The sequence below is a fragment of the Palaemon carinicauda genome, chromosome 35, assembly GCF_036898095.1.
Source record: "Palaemon carinicauda isolate YSFRI2023 chromosome 35, ASM3689809v2, whole genome shotgun sequence".
Classification (NCBI taxonomy): Eukaryota; Metazoa; Arthropoda; class Malacostraca; order Decapoda; family Palaemonidae; genus Palaemon; species Palaemon carinicauda.
Window position 1 is genome coordinate 49028994 of NC_090759.1, and position 21919 is coordinate 49050912.

Sequence of the window (21919 nt, forward strand, 5' to 3'; positions counted from 1 at the left end):
TGTAAGTTGTTTGCTATCAATCTGATTAAAGATTGTCTGTTTTTTGCAGATATCTTTTTCGAAGTGGAAATGTTGAGCACCCTTCTGATCGTTTTTATAATACCACAGTAGAAGTTCTACCTGTACAGCCTCTGTCTAAGCTTGAAGATGTACAGAGTGGAAAATACAAAACTACGGAAGATAATTTTATAATTGTTGGTAAGTAGATTTTAGTCTAAATACTTCTTTATTATATAGTGTCTCTTCTTTTCTTATTTTATTATTTAAACTGATTAAGATGAAACTACAGCATCGTTTCAAGACCATCCATTTTTCCCTAATAGAGGTATTTATGAATTAACTAATTTTTCTCATTATGAATTAACTCATTTTTCTCATTATGAATTAACTCATTTCCTCACTATGTCCTTTCCATTCTCCTTTTTGTAAAGTGAATAACAGAACTACTTTACTAGTGAAATATTGTAATTACTCAATTTTTCTTACTAAATCTATTTTTTTATTAATGGATCATATAGGAAATTCATTCAGTGCTCCATTGCAATCTTCATTCCTTTCGTAGTGTTATTAATTTATTATTTATTTTGTGAAATGGAAAAGAAGGTATGCTTACAGTAAAACCAGTTTATGACTTTTATACAAGAATTTTACTTGTGCATATATAGTTTTTTCTATGCTTGTTTGTGCATTTGCAAATAATTGCAGTAATCATGTTTCATATACCATTTGAAAGGGCATTCTTTGTATTTTCAAAGGGTATATGAAAAAAATGTAATATGAACATTTCTATATAAAAAAAAAACACTTTATATCATAAATGTAGTCACATAGATAAAAAATTCTTGTACATGTTTACACCACAATTGCTAATTTTGTTCTGGAAAAATCTATTTATTTTATCTATAGATTATATGGTAAATTAATTCTGCTTTCTATTGTATTATTTCTTCTAGTTATTTATTACATAGTAATTATGCTAAATGGTAGCATAGATAAGCTCACTGCAAAACTTGATGCTCATCTTTAGGTGTAATTTTACGCATGCATAGATCTTTTTTTCTACAAGTCTTTTCTCATTTGCAAATTATTGCAGTTGTCATGTTTTATATACCATGTGAAAGAGCATTCCTTTTATTTTCACATGGGTATAGAGAAAAATTAAAAAATATAAACACTTCTATATAAAAAATTCATAAATTTAGTTACATAAAAGGGATTTTGACGAAGGAAAAATCTAATTCTGGGCGAGGAACCTGTGTCGCCCAGTGAAATGCTCTTTAAAGCACCATTTCTAAGGTATAAATACTGTCAAATGTACCAATGAAGAAAGTTGCATGGAATGCCAGGAATATACCCAGCTCGCTCACCCTTATAGGGTGTCGGTATAAAAACTGGGGCGAGTGAAACCACTACCAGAGGTTCCTTTCCAATTAGACTTCTCCCTCCTCAACATCCCCCATTACTACGAGATGTCGTTCTCTACAGCTACTGACACCTCCCCCCCCTCCACTACCACTACCTATCCTTCTCCCATCATTCCTTGTTAGCACCCGTGAAATTGCTCAATTTTTTTCTGACAATATACAGTATATAAATTTTATGTATGAATTAAATAGGAAATATATTCACTTTTTAATGCAATTTTTAGTTCTTTCTATCTTCATTCCTTTAGTAGCTACGCTACAAAATATTGTCACACAATATCCGTACACACTAAAAATTTAGCATTTTGTAATAAAGAACAACTCATTAATAATCAAATATAAAAAAAAATCATTGCTACTGTATGACAAAGAATTCAATTCTAAACAATTGTGATATGAAATAGTCCTTTAAAATAATTCATTTCTTTTTATGAATATTTAAAAAATTATGCTATCTTTGCTTTTTAAAATAATTTTAAGCATTACAAAGATATTCTACTTGCATCATGAAGAAGTTAAATTATCTTTGATATAATGCAGCAAATCAGAAGCTTATATCCGTTATAGTTTGACCATACTAAACTGTAAAAAAAAAAAAAAAAAAAAATTCTTGTTGGTGCCACATATCTCCCTAGCAAAAGTGTTGAGCCTAATAGTGCTTGTGTCACAAGCAGGATCACCAGAGGGTTAACATAATTAGAGAAAAATTGAGATAGGCTAGTAGCTGAGCCTTTAAGTGAACAATTCGTCCTGCCATCTAAGACAAAATACACCTCTGGACAATTAAATATGAAAAAACTAATGGTTGCTTAATAGCCCCTATTTAATAAGGGGGGGGAGGTATACTAACAGATTGTATTTGTCTCAGAAACCTAAGGTTCATAGGAGCTGATATGTTTCCAGAATTGCTAGGCTCTTAAGAGAGGAATTCAACTCTTTAACGCTGTGCACAATCTGAACCCTAACAGACTGGTGCACTAGAACCCCTAGTCATAAGTTGAGGAGTTAGGCTAGGGTTTGATATTGGGCAGGTTAGGTTAGAATCTATGTTAAGGCCCAAACAAAAACAACTTTTTAGATTGTACAAAAGTCTAAAGTGATCAAAACCTTATTAAGTTCATAACTATCAAAATCCCAAAAGCTTGTTAAAGGCTGTGGTGTTCATAATATGAAGGTTTGTTTATGGCTAGCATGGCATTCCCAACTATTTATAATCAACCAGCCTAATCCTTTTGGATTTTCCATCAATCTGATAGCAAGTTTCTTCTAGTATGCCCTTTCAGTCTACTCCAAATTTTCAAATACAGTATCTCCTAATTTCATATATCTACATGGCCTACAATAATTTTAATGTTTTTCTGGAGTAAACCTAATTAGTATATTAATCCTGTTAGTCTTACCAATTCTAAATAGGCAATATAAACAGCATTTCAATGATAAGATTTCTTATTTCTATACTCGCCTGATGTTCATATTGCTTCTTCTCAAGAGGCTCGGTGTAATCGACTTTTACCCAGAATTTCCTTGATTTTAGTTTTCCATTTTCTCTCCCTTCAATTAACACATGCCCTTTGTGAGAAGGGACATTCTAGCAATAAATAGTGACTGATGTACCAGTCTCTTCCTCTCTTCAGTTTTAAAGTTGAAATTATCCTTATTCTCTTGACACCATGATGCAGTGGGGAGGACGGTTGGCATATATATGAACATCAGGTGAGTATGGAAATAAGAAATTTTACTATAAAATACTGTTTATTTCAGTAACCTCCTCTGAAGTTATAATTGCTTACTCCCACATTACTGGTGGTGGCACACCAATGAAGGAAAGAAATAGGAGATTACTTTTAACAAATGTCTCAAAATATGCTTTGAAATATAGGACTTCAGATTGTTTAATAAAGCTATTCAAAATAGCAGACTTAGCTTGTCTCTAAATGGTATTTCTTGATGTAAACAATATGTTTGATTGAGTACTAAATAAATGATTAATTTAAAACCCCATATACTCATAAATAAGGGAGTTAGAAATCAACTGAACTCAAAATTAATCAGACCATGGCTCTGCAGCCACTATGGTATATAGAGCTTAGCACTCTTCATAAGCAAGCCATGATTTTTATGATATTGTACAAAATCTGACTTGGTACACAATTGAGCTGCTGCTAAGACTCTCCAAATAAAGGTTTCTACAAAATTTAATGGAAATAGTTGTCCTACTCATATTATGTACCTTCACTTTCAAGCCTTTTAATATATTTATATTTAATTTCTTGTGAGCTACTGTGACTAAACTCCAAATAATGAATGATATTACACATTTGATCATAGGACAGTTAGGGTCCTTTATCCCAAAAAACAAAATATGGATATAGTACTACCAATAGTAACTGAATTTTTTTCCAAATAATAGTTAAGAGCTCTTACTAGACAAAGAAACCTGTTTTCTTGTGAAAAACTTATATCTATTTTCAGAGAAAGTACAGTATATGAAAAATACAAGGCAAACTCAGCCACAATGTAAATTGTTTTGGCTCTGAAGGAATACAAAAAGAAAACCCTTTTGTCTTCCCGAAGATTACTTTGACAGATATAGTGTTTGATGCCCACTTATGTGTTTAGCTGAAGCTAATGCCCACAAAAAAGTATTTTAGCCATAAGATCTTTATGAGAAATATTTCAACTATTCAAAATTTGGATCTTGTAAATATTATAAAACCACATCTAAATTCCAGAAAATGGACCTTACCCCTGGAGGCTTTTGAATACTTAACAATATAATACAATCATTATAATACCTGAAAGGGGCATATCTAATCCCAGATGCTTGAACACAGAATTAAGAATAGATCTAAATCCCTTAATGGCTAAAGTTGAACATTTCTTATGAAAAAAGGAACCAGTAAAAATTTAACAATATCCAAGCTAGACCTAGTCATTGATAGACTCTTAGTATTGCACTATTCAAAATAAACATTCCATTGTCTTTGATTGGTAATATTGATAGATTGTCTTTTAGAATCTATAATAGACAGTCTATACTAGAGGGTTTCAGACACCCTTCGTTTCTGAGGATGGATGTAGCACAGATGGATGTGGATGAATCGCCTTTGAGAAAGGTTGTTTGCGCATATTGGCTTTGTATGGCAACCTATTTGGACACTTGGACAACAGTTGCCACAGATGCGTGAACTATTCTTTTTGTGACCAGAAAGGAGCTATTAGTGTCACCTGCTTTTCACAGAAATTGTTAACTTGTTTAACATCTTCTGAACCATGGCAAACATTGGGAATGATAAGAAGTATGGAGCACCAAATAGGTGTCAGAATATATTCTCTGGAAGCTTCTATGGTATGCCGAAAGTTGCCACTTTGAAGAAACCCAATCAGAATGCAGGATATAAAAAAATCATTATATGGCAATTTTGTAATTAGCGCCTCTAACACAGGTATATAAGCAGAGAAATGAGTTAGAAAGGAAAGTCTTAACCAGAGGTCAAACAGAGGTAGTATCCGACGAGGAGTCTCGGTTTCAGACAACAATATCTGTTACCAATATTTTGTCATATCAGTGACGAAGAAAAATGGCTAGCCCTCTTGCGATGTTCTCAAGCCTAAAACCACCATGTCAGCAACATTCCAGCAACTGGAGATAACTCCAACTCTCCATATAAGTATTTTATTGCTCAATTTTCCAGCCCATTTCCACATCTTCAATATGTTGAATTAATTTTAGTACAGGGTATTTGAAAGGGAAGGAGTTGCAACGCTACACAATATTCCCTGTAAATAAGTATGTGAATAAACGTGTTTTTTATATTTCTTTTATATTAATATGCTATATTTGAATAAATGTTGTTGAATCCTTTTTATTTAGATTGAAAGAATCTGTAAAGATTCTGAGATCGTAACATGGGGTCAAGACTGGAATTCAGATTGAAAATTAAGACAATATTATGCAATAGAGGAGTCTTGTACAAGTCTTTACACCTGTATTATAGAAGGCCTTAGGCCTAAAAGGGAAGCAGAATTGTTAGCTTTTTTCTGAATCTGAGACAACAAACAGTATATCAATTCCGTCCACCATAAAGTTGATAACTGAGGGGTATAACTAGTCTTGTAAAAGCTACTTCTGGAGATTTGGAAGAATAAGAAGCTTTCAAACTTACTTTACATAACTTATTAGAGAATTTCACAGCAATAAGGGTACATAAAGTTGAAAAGGAGATAATTCCTTACTTTCAAGGCTGCCTCCATGTTTTTTTCTCTTCATCGTCTGGTATTATAGGTTGAAATAAAGAAAAATCAGACGGTTCCCCGGATTATTAACAACTTGAGTGAATGCAAGGGATGCTGCACATGCATGAGAATGACTTGTTTTGTTACTAGATGTACTAGTGCCTACATTTATCCTGCTTGAATTAACCTGTCATGAGCTAGTGCCTGACCTTGGAAGCGAACTGAACACACTGACAAGCGAATCATGATTTAAAAGAATCATATGAGATGCCATGCCATCCACCTATGTAATACAATAAAATTTAGAAGCGCTTACTTTAGCGAGTGGAGGGATATTAGGATCCAGACTGCCCACTCGGTCTTCTGTCTCACCATCTAGTTGTTATATAGAGCGGTTAGGATTGCAGCATGCAAGGGTCTAGTAACAGAAGGGTCTAGAGTCATGAAAGAATTTGAAGTTCTGTGAGAGGCTTTTGAATTTATAATGCTCAGTGAACTTTCAGAGCCCTTACGAAGTTAGGTTGGGTTGGTAATGGGATGAGTAACACCAGAGTTACTGTTTTCAGAGAGGATTAACAGGACTTCTGAACTTAAACAGTGGAAGCTAGGGATATCAAGAGCTTTATGAAGTTCAACGCTATTAAAAGTTAGCTGAATATGTGAATTGTCTAAAGGTTGAGGCATGTCATTATCATTGTCATCCTCGCTACAGTCGTCTAATTCTAGCCTTTGCTGGTTTTCCCCTTTGAAACATACTCAACCATGAGAGATAATGTGAGGGAAGCACTTTCCCAAGGTTTTTTTTTGTATCATAGTACAGTATTGCCCCCTGACATGATACACCAAGGGAATGTTAATAATAAACTTCCTGAAATAATTCCTGTGCACACTCCATGAAGTAATTGCTAAGAAAACCAAGGGAAGACATCTTAATGTGTAGTAATAAGTTAACAATGTAGAGAAAGTCTGATCAGTACCAACACAACTGAGAAACTAAAGATACAGAGAGACTGGCGAGTCAGTTACCAGTTATAGATGGAATGTTCCTTCCTATATTAAGGGCATGTGTTTATTGAAGTGAAAGAAAAGGGGAACATCTTTAAATTTCTAAATTTTTATGTGCAAAGGACGATTTAACCGAGCTTCTGGAGAAGAAGCAATATGAACAACCGAGCTTCTGGAGAAGTAATACTAGCATCAAGGGAGTTTTATAGGAATAATAAGTCAATTAAATAGCCTATCATGTAAATTACAAGGTAGGGCATGCTAAGTATTCTAGTATTGATAGTGAGGTCAAAAGAAAAGCCAGGAATGACTGGAGAAAATATTTAGACACTAAAGCAGATGAGGCTGACAAAGCTATGAATACAGGAAGTGGCTATGGTGTAAGAATTACTCATAGAATTATTAATGAAATCTTGACGGGGGAAAAGAAGAAGCATATACCCATCAAAAAGAGAGATGGATCTGTTATAACAGCAGAAAATGAAGAAATACAACGTTGGATGGAACACTTTAATGAGGTCATGAATAGAAGACATGAAGGGAATAATTTGATGTACCTGAAGCTGATGAAGACCTTGGTGTGCCAATGAATGAATTCAGTGTGTTTGAAGTCGAAGCTATCCTCAAAACACTTAAGAGATTGAAAGCCCTGGGATACGATGAAATAACTGCCGAGATGATACTGGCTGAAAATGAAGTGACTCCCAGACTACTTACAAGATTATTTTGTAGAATGTGGCATGAAGAGGCTAAACCTGATGAATGGGAGTTAGGAGTGTTGGTGAAAATGGCAAAAAAAGGAGACCTGATTGATTGCAATAATTACAGAGGCATAAAACTTACGTCAGTTATGAAAATATATACCGGTAGTATGCTTATTCTAAAGAGACTGGAGAGAAAGATTAATGAAAAGCTGAGAGATAAGCAAGCAGGATTTAGAAAAGGTAAAAGTTGCACTGACCAAATTTTCATTTTGAGACATATTTTACAGCAATGCGTAGAATATAGAAGTCCAGTTTTAATGGCATTTGTGGACTATGAAAAAGCCTTTGATAGTGTGCACCGACCAACTATGTGGAGATTCCTGCGTTATTATGGAGTTCCTCTTAAATATGTAAATTTTATTAAGTCTGTTCATGAGCATAGCAAGTGCAAAGTTAATGTTAATGGAGTCTTTTCAAATAAATTTCCAGTGAACAGCGGGGTACTCCAAGGGAATGTTTATTCTCCTCATGGATTTTGTAATGTGTTGAACAGTTGGAGATGGGGGAGAAGGATTGGACTGGATTGGTGATAAGAATTTAGCAGACCTAGAGTGTGCTGATGATGCTGTCCTTGTTAGCAGAACACCATAGGATTTGCAATGCTTGCTTACCAGAATGCATGAAATATCACACGAGGTTGGACTGAAGATGAATAGAAGAAAGACAGAGATGATGAGAACGGATTTTGCAATGTAAGATGAAATATCATTGGAAGGAAAAAGGATTAATAAGGTAGAAATATTGAAGTATTTAGGAACTATGATCTCCAGTACAGGGTCTTTAGAATTAGAGTTTAGTGAAAGATTGAAAAAAGCAAATCAGACAATGGCTTGGTTAAGTAAAATTTGGAAATCAAATCACCTGAAATTACATATAAAAATCAGACTATATATCGGTTTAGTGAGATCAGTGTTACTGTATGGACATAAGTCATGGTATGACAATGAAACAATCTCCAATAGATTTAGTAGATTTGAGAACAAAGTCCTCAGAAGGATATTGGGAGTTAAATGGTAGGACAGGATTAGAAAAGGGATTTTGACGAAGGAAAAATCTATTTCTGGGCGAGGGACCTGTGTCGCCCAGTGAAATGCTTTTTATAGCACCATTTTTAAGGTATAAATACTGCTAAATATACCAGAGAAAAAAGTTGCATGGAATGCCAGGAATATACCCAGCTCGCTCACAGAGAGATTACTCGAGTGCTATATGTGAATGAGATCATGATGAGGGGTAAATGGAGATGGAGATGGTTTGGGCATGCTCTTTGCAATCCCTAAGAGAGATTAGTTCATCAAACGTTCAGCTGGGCTCCACAAGGCACTAGAAGAGTTGAAAGACCCAGGCTTACATGGCTGAGGACTATGAAGCGTGAAGTAAGAGATGATGAATGGAGAAGTATTGGATTAAAAGCTCATGACAGAGACGACTGGTGAAATCTAAACGAGGCCCTTTGCATCAATAGGCGCAGGAGGAGGAGATGATGATGATCATCATCATGTAAATAACTAACCATGACTAATACCGGATGAGTGATATGAGATTTGGGACATAGGACTTGGTTTAAGGGCTGGTGAAACTAGATTCCAATAATATCCTTTGAACAAAATGTCCCCAATCTAATTATTAAATATATCTGGATATTAAATTAAAAGTAAATTCCATCTTGCATACATCATCATCAGCCATAACTTGTCCACTTCAGAACAAAGGCTTCAGAAATGTCATTCCACTTGCGTCTGTTTATGGTCTTTCTATGCCAGTCCACAACCACAAACTTTCTTAATTTGTCAATCTATTGTCTTTTCCTCCCTCCCCTGCTCCTTTTGCAATCTCTTGGGACCTATTCTGTTTTTCTTAATATCCATCTTGTACTTCATTCTCATTACATCTATATGTCCAGCCCATGTCCATTTCCTTTTCTTAAATGTTGTTAGAATATCCTCTACCTGTACTTTAGTTTGCTCTCATATCTATGCTGCTTTTTTTTTTGTTTCTTAGTTTTATTCTCATCATTATTCTTTCCATAGCTCTTTGAGTGTTATGACCAGCTCATGTTTGAAGGATTTAATAAGGCTCCAAGTTTTTTATTATTATTTGCTAAGCTACAACCTTAGTTGGAAAAGCAGGATGCTATGAGCCCAGGGTCTCCAACAAGGAAAATAGCTCAGTGAGGAAAGGAAACAAGGAAAAATAAAATATTCTAAAAGCAGTAACAACATTAAATATATAAACTAGAAAACTTTAACAAAACAAGAGGAAGAGAAATAAGATAGAATAGGGTGCCCGAGTGTACCCTCAAACAAGAAAACTCTAACCCAAGACAGTGGAAGACCTTGGTACAGAGGCTATGGCACTACCCAAGACTAGAGAACAATGGTTTAATTTTGGAGTGTCTTTCTCCCAGAAGAGCTGCTTACCATAGCTAAAGAGTCTCTTCTACCCTTAACAAGAGGAAAGTAGCAACTAAACAATAATTACAGTAGTTAACCCATTGAATAATGAAGAATTATTTGGTAATCTCAGTGTTGTCAGGTGTATGAGGACAGAGTAGAAGGTGTATGTGTAGACAAGGGAAAATGAACCGTAACCAGAGAGATGGATCCAATGTACTGTAGTACTGTCTGGCCAGCCAAAGGACCCCATAACTCTTTAGCGGTAGTATCAGTTAATACTGGTAGGACACTCTGATTTTTGTTTACCAAAAGCTCTCTATCTCATGCTTATCCTTCTTTGAATTTCGGTTTTGTGTCTAGGGGGAACACTTACTGTCTATCCCAAGTATGTATATTCATTAACAATCTCAAGAGGTTCGGTCATAACGCTTATTTGTTGTCTCTGAATTTTCATTGAACATGTATTCATTTTCAGTCCTATATTTCTGCTTTCTTTGTTCACATCTTCTATCATCATTTGCAATTCTTCTCATGATTCTCTAAACAGAACTATGTTATCTGCAAATATTAAGTTGTTAAGGTATTTGCCATTAATATTAATTCTTACATTTTCCCAATCTAAATTGTTAAATACTTCCTATAGGCATGCTTTGAATAATTTATGAGAGATGGAGTCTCCCTGCCTAACTTATTTCTCAATCAGAATTTTCTCACTAAATTTATGTAATTTTAGGATTACTGTATTTTCTATATAGATATTTTCAAGTGTTCTAGTTACATAAGATTCATCTATTCCTTGTTTTTGAAGGGTTGTCATTACCACTGAAGTTTTGACAGAATCCAAAGCTTTTGTCATGGTCTATAAATGCCAAACATAGTGGTTTATCATACTCTTGTTTTATTTTCCATTAGCTGGTTTACATAGGTATGGTCAGTTGTTGAATATCTACTACTAAAACCTGCCTACTCTCTTGGTTGATTAAAGTCTAGCTGTCTTTCTATTTGCCCTAATATGATTTTCATGAATATTTTATGATATTACTGAGAATAAATTTATTCAGCATTAATTTTTCAGGCTTTCTGTGTTTCCCTTTTTGTGAATTAGTATAATGATAAAGTTTTTCAAAGCTGTAGGTATACAGCATTCTTGCAGACATCTTGTGTAAAGTTCATTTTTACTACTGTGAAATCTCCTCCATCTATTATTAAATAAATTGTTAGGCCATCTTCTCTTAATGCTTTGCCTCATTTCATGCCATTTAATGCTTTCTTTATTTCTACTGTTATACGTTTGGTACAGGCTCATGTGTTTCATTATTTCTCTAGGCAAAGCTATTTCAAAGATTTTATTTTAATTACACTAGCGAGAGTAATTTAAATCTTCATGAACAAGGTTAGACCATTTATTGTCATATGGATTGTTTGAAAAGGGAAATGGTCTCCACAGTGAAGGAAATTGAATAAGAAATTGTTCTTGCACTCGAGACATACATCTCATGATCTATAAAATCATGGAAACTGTGAAAAGAAGTAGTCTTTGTGAACATCTAAGGATAACTTAGAACAAAAAGAAATATAAATATTACCTCAAGTAACTTAGTTGGATATCCTATCAAAATAAGTTTCCGTATACATTATGCCACTCTAGGCTAAGAATTCATTTGGAAATAATTGTACTAGCTTTATGTTAGTGCATCTGGTGGCTGAGAAAAATACATTCGTTAAAATTCTGAATTTGGCTGGCTCTCTGCTAATGAAAATGAATTTTCATCTTCTTGAAGGTAGTGTATATTGAAAATAATATTTATTAAATATTCACGCCATGATAAAGAAATGCAAAGGTGGATACAATTACCTACTACAGTATTTCAGAACTCAGGTGTCTGGAAAGCAGAAAGGTTGCAGAATTAGTGACGATGACGCAAGAAGAAGAAAACAGAGCCGCTAGACAAAACTTAGGAAGTTAGCCCATTGTTCTCAGTCTCCTCTGGATTTTCTCTGAATTATATCCAAATGATGCAAAATAGTAAAGGTGTTACTAAACATTACTTACTTTGTTAATAATCAAAGCATCAATTAAACAGCTGATATAGCTTCAAAAGATGAGGGAATGGAATTGAACAACATTCCTCTATACACACAAATATAACACTGCGGCTGCTGTCTGGATACATTTACATTATACAAAGCCAAGAAAAATAAAATCTTACTGTATTGTGATTTATTATTGCGGAACAAAATAAAGATATCTTATTTAGTTACCTGTCAACGAGACTGAAAAGTAGAGGTTATACAGTGTGCCTTATCATCGACCAGTTAGTACCAATCACCAACTAGGTGTGGTGGTTCCCAGAGGGGAGACCAATTTTGCATGGAAAGAGAACAGTAAATTTTTATTTTGGGGTAGACTACAACACAGCTTTCAGTAAAAGTAATATAAAGATCAGGGGAAGATAATGAAGTATTGTACGGTGTGGAATCTATTATTTGTACATAAAGGAGGATACTCTTGGATTCAGTATTGCATTGCTTAGCATAGAAAAATGAAATATAGAATTTTTTATAAAATGTGTATATTTTACAGGTGATTTTGATGACATGGGTGTAGCAGAAGGCAAAATTGCAGAAAGCTTTGGAGAAATAAAAATTTTACGTCTCAGTATTCACGTAGAGAGTGCAAACTGGGCAATACTTAGCGAGGTAAGTACAGTATAGTATTCGAAAATTGAATTGTATACATTGATTTATTTGTGTATGAGGGTAGAATTAAAAAAGTAAATGGGTCATTAATATTAAATTCGTCTTTAAATTTTTATGTATCTATACTTATAGTTTTATTTTTATTCCTATCAAAAGTTATATAAACCATCATAAACAAATACTAATTATTCAAGTCAGAAAGTTAATAACTTTTGCTAGGATCTGATGTGGAATTAGTTTTCACAGTGACTATAGCTCATTATGTACATGGTCTTCAGTATTCATACTTTTTGGTGGAATGCTGTCTTGAATTTGTTATCTCCATTTATTTTCAGACATATTAGGTAACCACCTATTTTTTCAGATTCACATTGAAACTGCCGAAGCTAGGTGACCAGACGCCCTCTTGGCATTCACCCTTTGGTGCCAGTGTCACAGCGTATCCTGCCAGCAGTGACCCAGGCTCCTGTCCTCACTTAAACATTTCTTTTGGGTTCAAAGCATCACAGTTTTCATCATTCATGAATTTAGTATATATTTGAGTTATTGCATTGCTGTGTATATAATGTATAGGTTTATAGGGATAGCAATGCGGACGAGTTAGTTATGTATATAAAGAGGAAAGTTTATGTACATTTGCATTTTTTAGGGCACACTTCATAGAATGTGATTAATTGTAGGCAGATTGTCTAAGTATTCATTTGCCATTTTCATAAGGGTACTGTTAATTTTTTATTATTCATTAATACTTGAAGCAATGTTTTAAAAACTTAACGGGTGATAAGTCATGTGATCAGCAATGTTAAGAACATTTATAGAATTTATATTGACTGTGCTATTATGATAAGTATAGTATACAGGAATCTCGTTAACTATTTAAGGTTTCTAGATGACTTTAACAACTGGATTTCTTTGAATCTCATATCTCAATGCTATGATAATTTAAATGATTGAATCTCATTTCTCAATGCTAACTGATAATTTAATTGATTCACAGTGTTTCCAAAAAAAAAAAATGAAAATTATCTAGATCCGTGTTAAAGTATTTTATAACAGCAAGTTACTTCTTACTAAAAATAAGGAAAATTATCTAGATATGTGTTCAAGTATTTTATGACAGTAAGTTACCTCATACTCTTAACATTCACATATTAGATATGAATGAGATTCAGGTAAAAATATTAGAAATATAGAAAAGTTAAGAAAAAGGTGATTAGAGATAACACAAGGGGCCTTAAGCTTGTTTATAGCTTTTGTGTGTGTGATCATGAACTTAGCACAGGGTATGAAACTATCCTATTTTTATATTAAAAGATTAAAGAGGTTACTGTTTCTGGCTCATAAGCAAATGTAAAATAATTAAATTTTTACTTGTTAATTATTCAATTGAATAGGAACTATTAAGTGCAAGATTTGCTAACTTATCAACAGTAGATAATGCAATTAAGGAAATTCCTCCCACCCACCTTCGTACCTTCCCTTCTTAAAATTAGCCGTCAAACCCTCCCCATCTCGTGGGGTAGAGGCAGATGGCCATGGTAGTGGCCGAGGGTTAGCATGGGAAAAAAGATAAAGAACACTTTTCAAACAAATTAAAACACCCAAGGCAAAAATGTGGAGGAAGCTGGGTCACTAGTTTTATTTGAAGGTAAGAATGGAAATAATAATATATTGTAGTTTAAAAGTCATATTTATTTCCATGGACCTTACTGCTGAATTAACCAATCTGAATAATAACTTCCTAGGTGGAAGGGAAATGATACATTTAAAGAGGTTAAACCAAAGTCTTCATATCACAAATCAAGTCAATAACTTTATTTCATTGAAGCCAAGGTCTAAATCAATGAAATATAGAAAACATAAAGGAGTACACCTATCTCAACATAGATTCAACTCTCTCGCTTTTTTTTTTTTTCAAATTATTAACCAAGAATTACTGAACTTGGGTTACAGTTTGATAGAGGAAACCAATCAAAATTGAATTAAATTAGGTTGTTCAACCTTTGTTCAAATAACAGAAATTTATAAATATACACAATTCTTATAAAAGTTTAAGTTGCAATTGCAGAGATTTCTTTGTTACTACCCTGATCATAATAGTGGAAGTTCATTTTACTTAAGAACTTGAAGCCACAACAAAAGTTTTATCTTACTTTAACCCAGAAATTTCTGTTACCATCCTGATTATAATACTGGAAGTTCATTTTACTCAAGACTTTAATAAGGGTACAACAACAATTTAAGCTTGCTTTGAGTTTTCTATTATGTATGAATGTCTGTAGAGATCTCTGATACATATGTCGGCTAGCTGAGCAGTGCTAGTAAGGCCAACTGACTGAAACAATTGAGAGTAAGGGAGTGGGGGATAAGAGTTTGATGTGTAAGTTAACCTTGCTAGACTTTTAAAACTTTGAGAATCCAATCTTTGAATTATTTTGTTCAAATATCAGGGGTTCAATGAAATTTTGTAACTGGTATTGATGTAGTACATTGATTGACTAACTTAATGATGGAAAGACCAACAATGGATAAGGACTTGAAAATCCTTTTGCTTTCAAGTCATGATCGAGAACTCCTCCTTTGTTAGCAGAGTTATGTGAGGATTTAGATGCAATTATAAGATCTGACAGCTTGGATACATAACATGTGAACATTATGAGATTCCTCCCTGAACCTGTTGATAACCAACAGGATCATTGCTGTATAGAGCATTGAGATGTAATCAAGGAAATGGATAATGCATTTGCTGGCCTAATCCTTCTGTAACTGATTCTTTGTGTAAGTCATGAGTATTAATCCACTCTAAGTACTGCACCATGAATTTGAGATGTATACTCTAAGTTTTAAGGCTCTACAGCTTGAGAAATCTAATAAAATTAGATATTTACAGGAAAGCTACTCATGTTCAGAGAGCTTGTAGTTATACTGAAGCCAAAGCCCATAGGAGCTTAGACTTAATGCTTTGAAAACCATTTGTGGTTGTCCCACCATTGAGATAGATCCAGGGTATCTAAGGATTGATAATTTCTTTTTCAGATCTAATGGTCTGTTTGGGATTGAGAAAGATGAACTAAATTTCTTATGGGTAGAAGAACCTGATAAACAAATATTTTCAATAAAACTGCTGCATAGTTCTTAGATGTGTTGTTTACATCTGTGTTGGCCAAGGTCTCCCCATTGTGAAGACTCCAATTAACTAACTAAAATGCTATATTCTGTTCCCATCATCAACTCCTCTGATTTATACATTAATGCAATATAACAGAAGCTGAATATTATTATATCCTGCTTAATGCAAAACATATCAACATGTGCTATAAGAAAGTGGAATCCTGGATTACAAGTTAAGGCATTTTGCAAGTATAGCTTATGGAAGCAATCATAATCTTGTGTTGGCCAAAATATATTTATGAAGGAATGTAAATTTAATTTTTATAAAATGTACATTGGTTCCATAGGATGCAACACGAACCATTCTTTGCTGGTATACTGTAATCTAGCAATTTATTCAAGTAAAACACTAGGGTGTATCTGACTCCCAATCGATATCATCCTGTGGCTCTAGTTCAAGAATTCCACATGTGGAAGCACTGTTCTTCTTGAGAGCCAGTCCTTAGACCAGGAAACAACAGTCTTTGAGAAGGTTTGTCGCTCAATTCTTTAAAAAAAAACTAATAATTGCAAGTTATGTACATCTTGCACCTGGCAAGCAGTACTCCATTTTCTCCTCACTACTGCACATTGGTATTAATATTATTATCATGAGAATCAATGGGAGTCACATTAGGTTTATTTGATTCAGTAATCAGAACAGTCTTTTCTTTTGTCCTCTTCCTTTTAATTAGAGTATTCCTTGGGCAGCGCAGGGGCCATGCTAATCTCTGTATATGTTCAAATTTAGTATATGTATTGCCAAAGTAATAACCAGTTTGTGGGAGCTTACATGTCTCTCTTTTGAGGATGTCCACATCCTGGATGGACATGAGAGTTTCATTAGGCCAACACATCCTTAAAGTTTGAACCTGATTTCAGGCCTTTTCGGTCTGCGTCTGTCTGAAGGCCTGGGTAGGTTTAGAGACTGGTCATGTCCTAGGTTTAGAGATTGACCATAGCTTAAACAACACATCCTTAAAGTTTAAACCTGATTTCAGGCCTTTTCGATCTGTCTGTCTGAAGGCCTGGGTAGGTTTAGAGACTGGTCATGTCCTAGGTTTAAGAGATTGACCATAGCTTAAACCTTGGATGTGGTGGTAATGGATAAAGGCAAAGTATTTCACTACCTGAATTAACCAGGCCCTGTTCACATGTGCCAGTAAGTTTTAGTGACCTGAACCAAACCCAGGCCTAGCAGTAGATGTATGAAGGCCTGACTTGGTTTAGAGAGTGGCCATGGCTGCAAGTGTAGAGGAAAAGGGTATATTTTTTTATAAAATAAAAACCTTTCCTTTGCCCAAACAAATAATATCAATTAGTGAGAACACAGGAAATGCACATGTTTGTTTTACTGTCTGAAAATTTGGAGAATGTCAAGCCTCTCGGCTGTCGTTACATTTGAAAATAGTTGAAAAAAAGGGAATTTAAAACTACTCCGTTGTATATTTGTTATTCATTTATAGAGTATGAAGTAAAAAACAAGTATTTCTAATAAAGCTAATCTCAGGAAACTTATCACTGATATGGCTGTTGACAGAAATCTAGGAATCTGATATCTCCGTAAAACGTTGGTGTTCAAAATGTACTGAGCAATATAAAATGAGAACATAACATTTAGAACTAGCTTGACACCCAGAACAACTAAAAGTGACGTAAAGAGCTAAATAATCCTTAATGATACATACAAAATGTAGGAATATAAAAATAATATTGGCAAATATTGGTGAAGATGTAAATATTGCTCAATGATAATTTTCTGCAAATGCTAGCAAAGACTAGAGGATGGTATCACAAGAGGATGCCATCAACACAGTTATCATCATTACTTATCCTTCTTTATAGAATTCTCAAAGAAAATGACACTAGTATAAAAGGGCAGATGAAGATGAAGTTAGGCTAACACTTAGCAAGATAGTGCCAAAGTTGGTAACTCATCAAAACCAACAGTTGTAATAGCTGCTAAAAAATGAGGACTTTATGAATCAAAACTACCCAGTAAATAAAGATTCTATGTCTGAACAAAACACTGATTTAAACCCCTCTGCTCTCCATTAAGGCCCTCTATCTTTTGTTCTACTTGTGTCCATTTAGAATATGGTGGTATCTTTACGGTTTCAAAACTTTTCATCATCACAAAACACACATTGAGGGCAACAAATGGATAATTATCATTTGCCAAACTACATATGGAACCTTGGGAATACAAAGTGTGGGGGGATCAAAGGAGTCTAAGTGAAACTTATTTAATTTACATTTAAAGCAATATTTCAGAAAAGATCAAACTACTGTATACACATACCTTAATAGTGTAGAAGGTCCAATCCAAAGAAATCCCAGACATGCAAGCAAAAATTTCTTAAATTGCTAGAAACATGAGATAGAAAAGTAGAGGTGTTATAGTGTCAATGATCACTTAAATTAGATGTGTTTTTTAGTTTTTTCCCCTCAGCTACTGCCATGGCTCTCTGCCTCTCCCAAGCAAGTAGAGAGGGTCTTGGTGGCTAATTTTAAAGAGGGAGTACAAAAAGGTGGGGAGGAAATTTTTTTATTGTTTTATGTGGAGGTCATCAAGTTGGTACTTGCACTTAATAGCTTGTTTTATTCAAAGGTATGATTCATGGATTAGTAATGATTACAGATAATGTTCTTACTTTCAAAGTATTCTCAATTGTCACAGAAAATTTGGAGTATAACGTGAATTTTTAATATCATGTGATGTTAACCTTCACCTTTTTTTTTTACACTAAGTAACATAATACTAATCGTAACTTTGTAATAATGCTACTTTGCTAATATTTTAGCAGAATATAATATGAATATTACAGAAATGGTCAGGTCACTGTTGGGAGCTGAATTTGATTTTAACCATACAGAAAGTTATAATTTTATTCTTATCATGCAATTATTTACAATACAGTACTATATTATCTTACCAAAATAATTGCCTGCAATGATTTAAGAGGTAATCATAGGATACTTTATACTTTGTGCTCAGAATGATTCTAAATAGTACTTAATAATACATATCTTTGTAAATAAGCACATTAGGAATAAGCTTTTAAGAATTCCCATTTTGAAATATTGGGTGAGAAATTCTAAGGAACTTGTAAATATTGTTCCAACATTTCATAACTTTATCAAGAGATGAACATGAAGTTTCGTCAGGTTCTTACAGAGCTCAAATCTTCTGAATTTATTTCCTGGAAACTCTTTACTCAGAACTTAAGGGAGGCATTAATACTTGTTAGTCAAAATTCTGGTTGTGCATATCCAGTATGTATTCAGTCTATTCACAGAGAGTTAATGTATGTGCAGTATATACCGGTAATCACTTAAGTAGAAGATTATACTGTATTCTTATCTTGGTAACAGGTGCCATAGTGTTTCAATGTTAGGAAATTACCCAATTTTTACTTTTAATGAATTTTGCCTTTGGTAGATATTTTTTCTTGCTCATGAAATATAATTTTTATACATTTTGTTGAGTTCCAGTCATAATAATATGAATACATTCATGTGTTTATATGTCTTCAAGCTTTTGAGTGTCAAACTGATAGCTATTTTACTGGCTTTTAAACAGTGCAATACAGATAAGGGAGAAACAGACTTTTTGAGATATTTTGAATCTTAGTCCCCAATATATCATATAAACATACTTTCCCAGTACAGTATATCATTTTAGGTGCTAAGCAGTTATATCTGTCGCATAATTCACCATATTTTCCTTGTTGGTTTCAATTACAGTATTGCTTAAGGCTATGACAAGGTTATAAGTTACTGTGATAGCTTTGTTGCCAAAAATATCATCTTTATATAAATATGGTACAATATTCATCTAAACCCCAATGTATCTTAGTATTGTCACTTGAACAAATAACTATCACACCACATTTATTTCTTTTCTTTTTATGATAATAACTAAACAAAGAATTGCCCATAACTGTAATTAACCAAGAAATATTCTTTTAGTTTTGTTTGAGGTAAGCTTGTAATTGTTTCCCATCTGATGGCATTCATCCTTCTGAATCTACACTGGTGGAAATAATTTAACTCCTACCAGATCTGTCCCAGTTCAGATGACCTGCAGTTGTTACCAGAATGTGGGCATTCTTTAGCAGTATATAGTTGTAGAATATATCTAGAAAAAAAAAAAACAGCTGTCAGTTTGATGTCTATGCTTACATGACACAGTCCAAACTTTATATCATGCATTACCAATATTGAAAGAATAAAACAAATGTCCTCATCAATTTTTATGTATAGGTTCAAAGAATCAAGACTAACCAAAACAGTTTACTTATTTACTTTAATTAGATACATTTAAGGAATACTAATGTATTAAGTAGATTTCCATCTATATCATTCGTCACCAGTATCACCTTGCTCCACACTTCATTAATGATTTAAAAAATAAATAAAATTTTATATTAGTAAAACCTTATTTTACGAAGATTTGCTGTTGTATTCTTACTTGGTTAGGTTAGATACAGTTAAGATTTATTTGAAATATTCATATCAAGGAATTTTTTTCAACTCTGTACAGTAAATATTTACAGTACATTATTGTTAAACAATTATTACAGTACTAGTAAACAACAAAATTTAAAGATATAAAAAACGTGGTATATGACAGATTGAGCTGGAGAAGTCTTGCCAAAAACAGCGACCCCAATAATGCTGTTAAAAATAAAGAAACCTTGTGTAAATTCTTTTCTGCAGGAGTATCAGCTTACCTGTAGGAGAAAAGTATTCAGATTCACCATAGCTGAATAGATACTATCATAAATCCAAGTGAGCCTTAAGGTATTCACAGTAGACCTCATCTTTTTGCACCAATCACCAAACTACTACTGATTCTCACTTAAGGAAATTTTAAAATCTGTTTTTTATTGATGAATTTCGTTATTCAGAATCCAAATATGAAATATCTGTAATGGTAGGAAGGCTGACCAGCAATTGGAAATGCATTCCCAGCTCAAGATTAATCAAATTAATAGGAAGTAGTTTGCTGGTCATGGGTAGTACAGAAATGCTGGCTGGGATTAACTGATTTATTTACACAGAAATCAGACATCATAGCCATTCTTTGCAATCCAGGGTGTGTTTCTGCACGCCTGATAGATATATTACTCACAGGAACAGAACCATTTGCATCATCTGAATTAAAAGCTTGCAATATTCTTTATTAAATTTTAGTTTCTGTTTTAAAGATACTGTAAAGTGCTGTTATTCCTGGAATGAAAAAAAAAATATCTTCGATGTTGTCTTGTGTTTGTTACAAGTCTGTTTTCAGTACATCAAAAGGAGATTGTGTTTTGGTGAATGGAATATCACCGAGGCCCTATATCATTAATCTATTTTTACTCTTAAACAGTACAGCACACCAAATAATGTATTCTAAACTAGGGTAGGAAAATGAAACATGAAAAAGTTAAAATGTGGTGGTTATATGGAAACAGAGTAAAGAAAGAGAACAGTGAAACCTAAAGACAGGACAAAGAATAGTCTCTCGAATTAAAGTACGGAAGTATCTCGGAGATCTGACATAGTTAATTCCAAAACCATGTTGAATACCGATATGTACAAACACTAATCGATTTCACCAATAAGAAGGAATAGAAATAGCATTGATTACCTTCCCACCTTAGGAAGTTCCTATTATGGACCATTTTTACAGTTTAAAATAATGAAATAGTTTATAGTACACAGTAATACTGTACAGTCAAACCTCTAGCTACGAAAGAATTAGATTACGAAATTTTCCCTTCACGAAAGAGATGCGAAGAATTTTACGACTCGGATCATGAAAAATGTTTTGGACAACGAAAGGTGTTACGGAGCTGGAGCCCGACCGTATCCGAGACTGATTTTAAAATTCGCGCCCCGCCAGCCCGTAAACTTGCTACCAACCTCCTGCATTCCCATTGGTTATATTCCTACTCGGATGCTAGTTACCACCACGAGATCCTGCTCTCCTATTGGTCGGCATCTACTGTACTGTATCCCATCGTGCATCTATGCATCGGCGTTCCTATGTCTTCTCGTTCCGGCATCGGTATCGTACGCATTGATGTAGTGTTTGTGATTTTGCTTTTGTAACAATTTTACAGTACGTACTGTTATCGTGTGTGATACTTACGATACATCATTGGCCAATGGTCCCAAGAAAGTCGCTGATGTTAGGGGAAAGAATGTCTAGCCAAACCTGCTTTGGCAATGTGCATTGGGATACTTGTTTCAG

At 33.9% G+C, this 21919-nt stretch overlaps 1 protein-coding gene across 1 annotated transcript in view; it reads left to right on the forward strand.

The window, feature by feature from the left end:
- Positions 1 to 14587, forward strand: part of Mgat4a (alpha-1,3-mannosyl-glycoprotein 4-beta-N-acetylglucosaminyltransferase a) — an 81139-nt gene extending 66552 nt beyond the window's left edge. The window contains exons 9-11 of the mRNA XM_068358983.1: positions 50 to 198; positions 12410 to 12525; positions 12890 to 14587. Of these exons, the coding sequence (XP_068215084.1) occupies positions 50 to 198; positions 12410 to 12525; positions 12890 to 12919 (295 nt within the window). The 3' untranslated portion in view covers positions 12920 to 14587. The remainder of the gene's footprint in view (positions 1 to 49; positions 199 to 12409; positions 12526 to 12889) is intronic.
- Positions 14588 to 21919: the final 7332 nt, after the last annotated feature.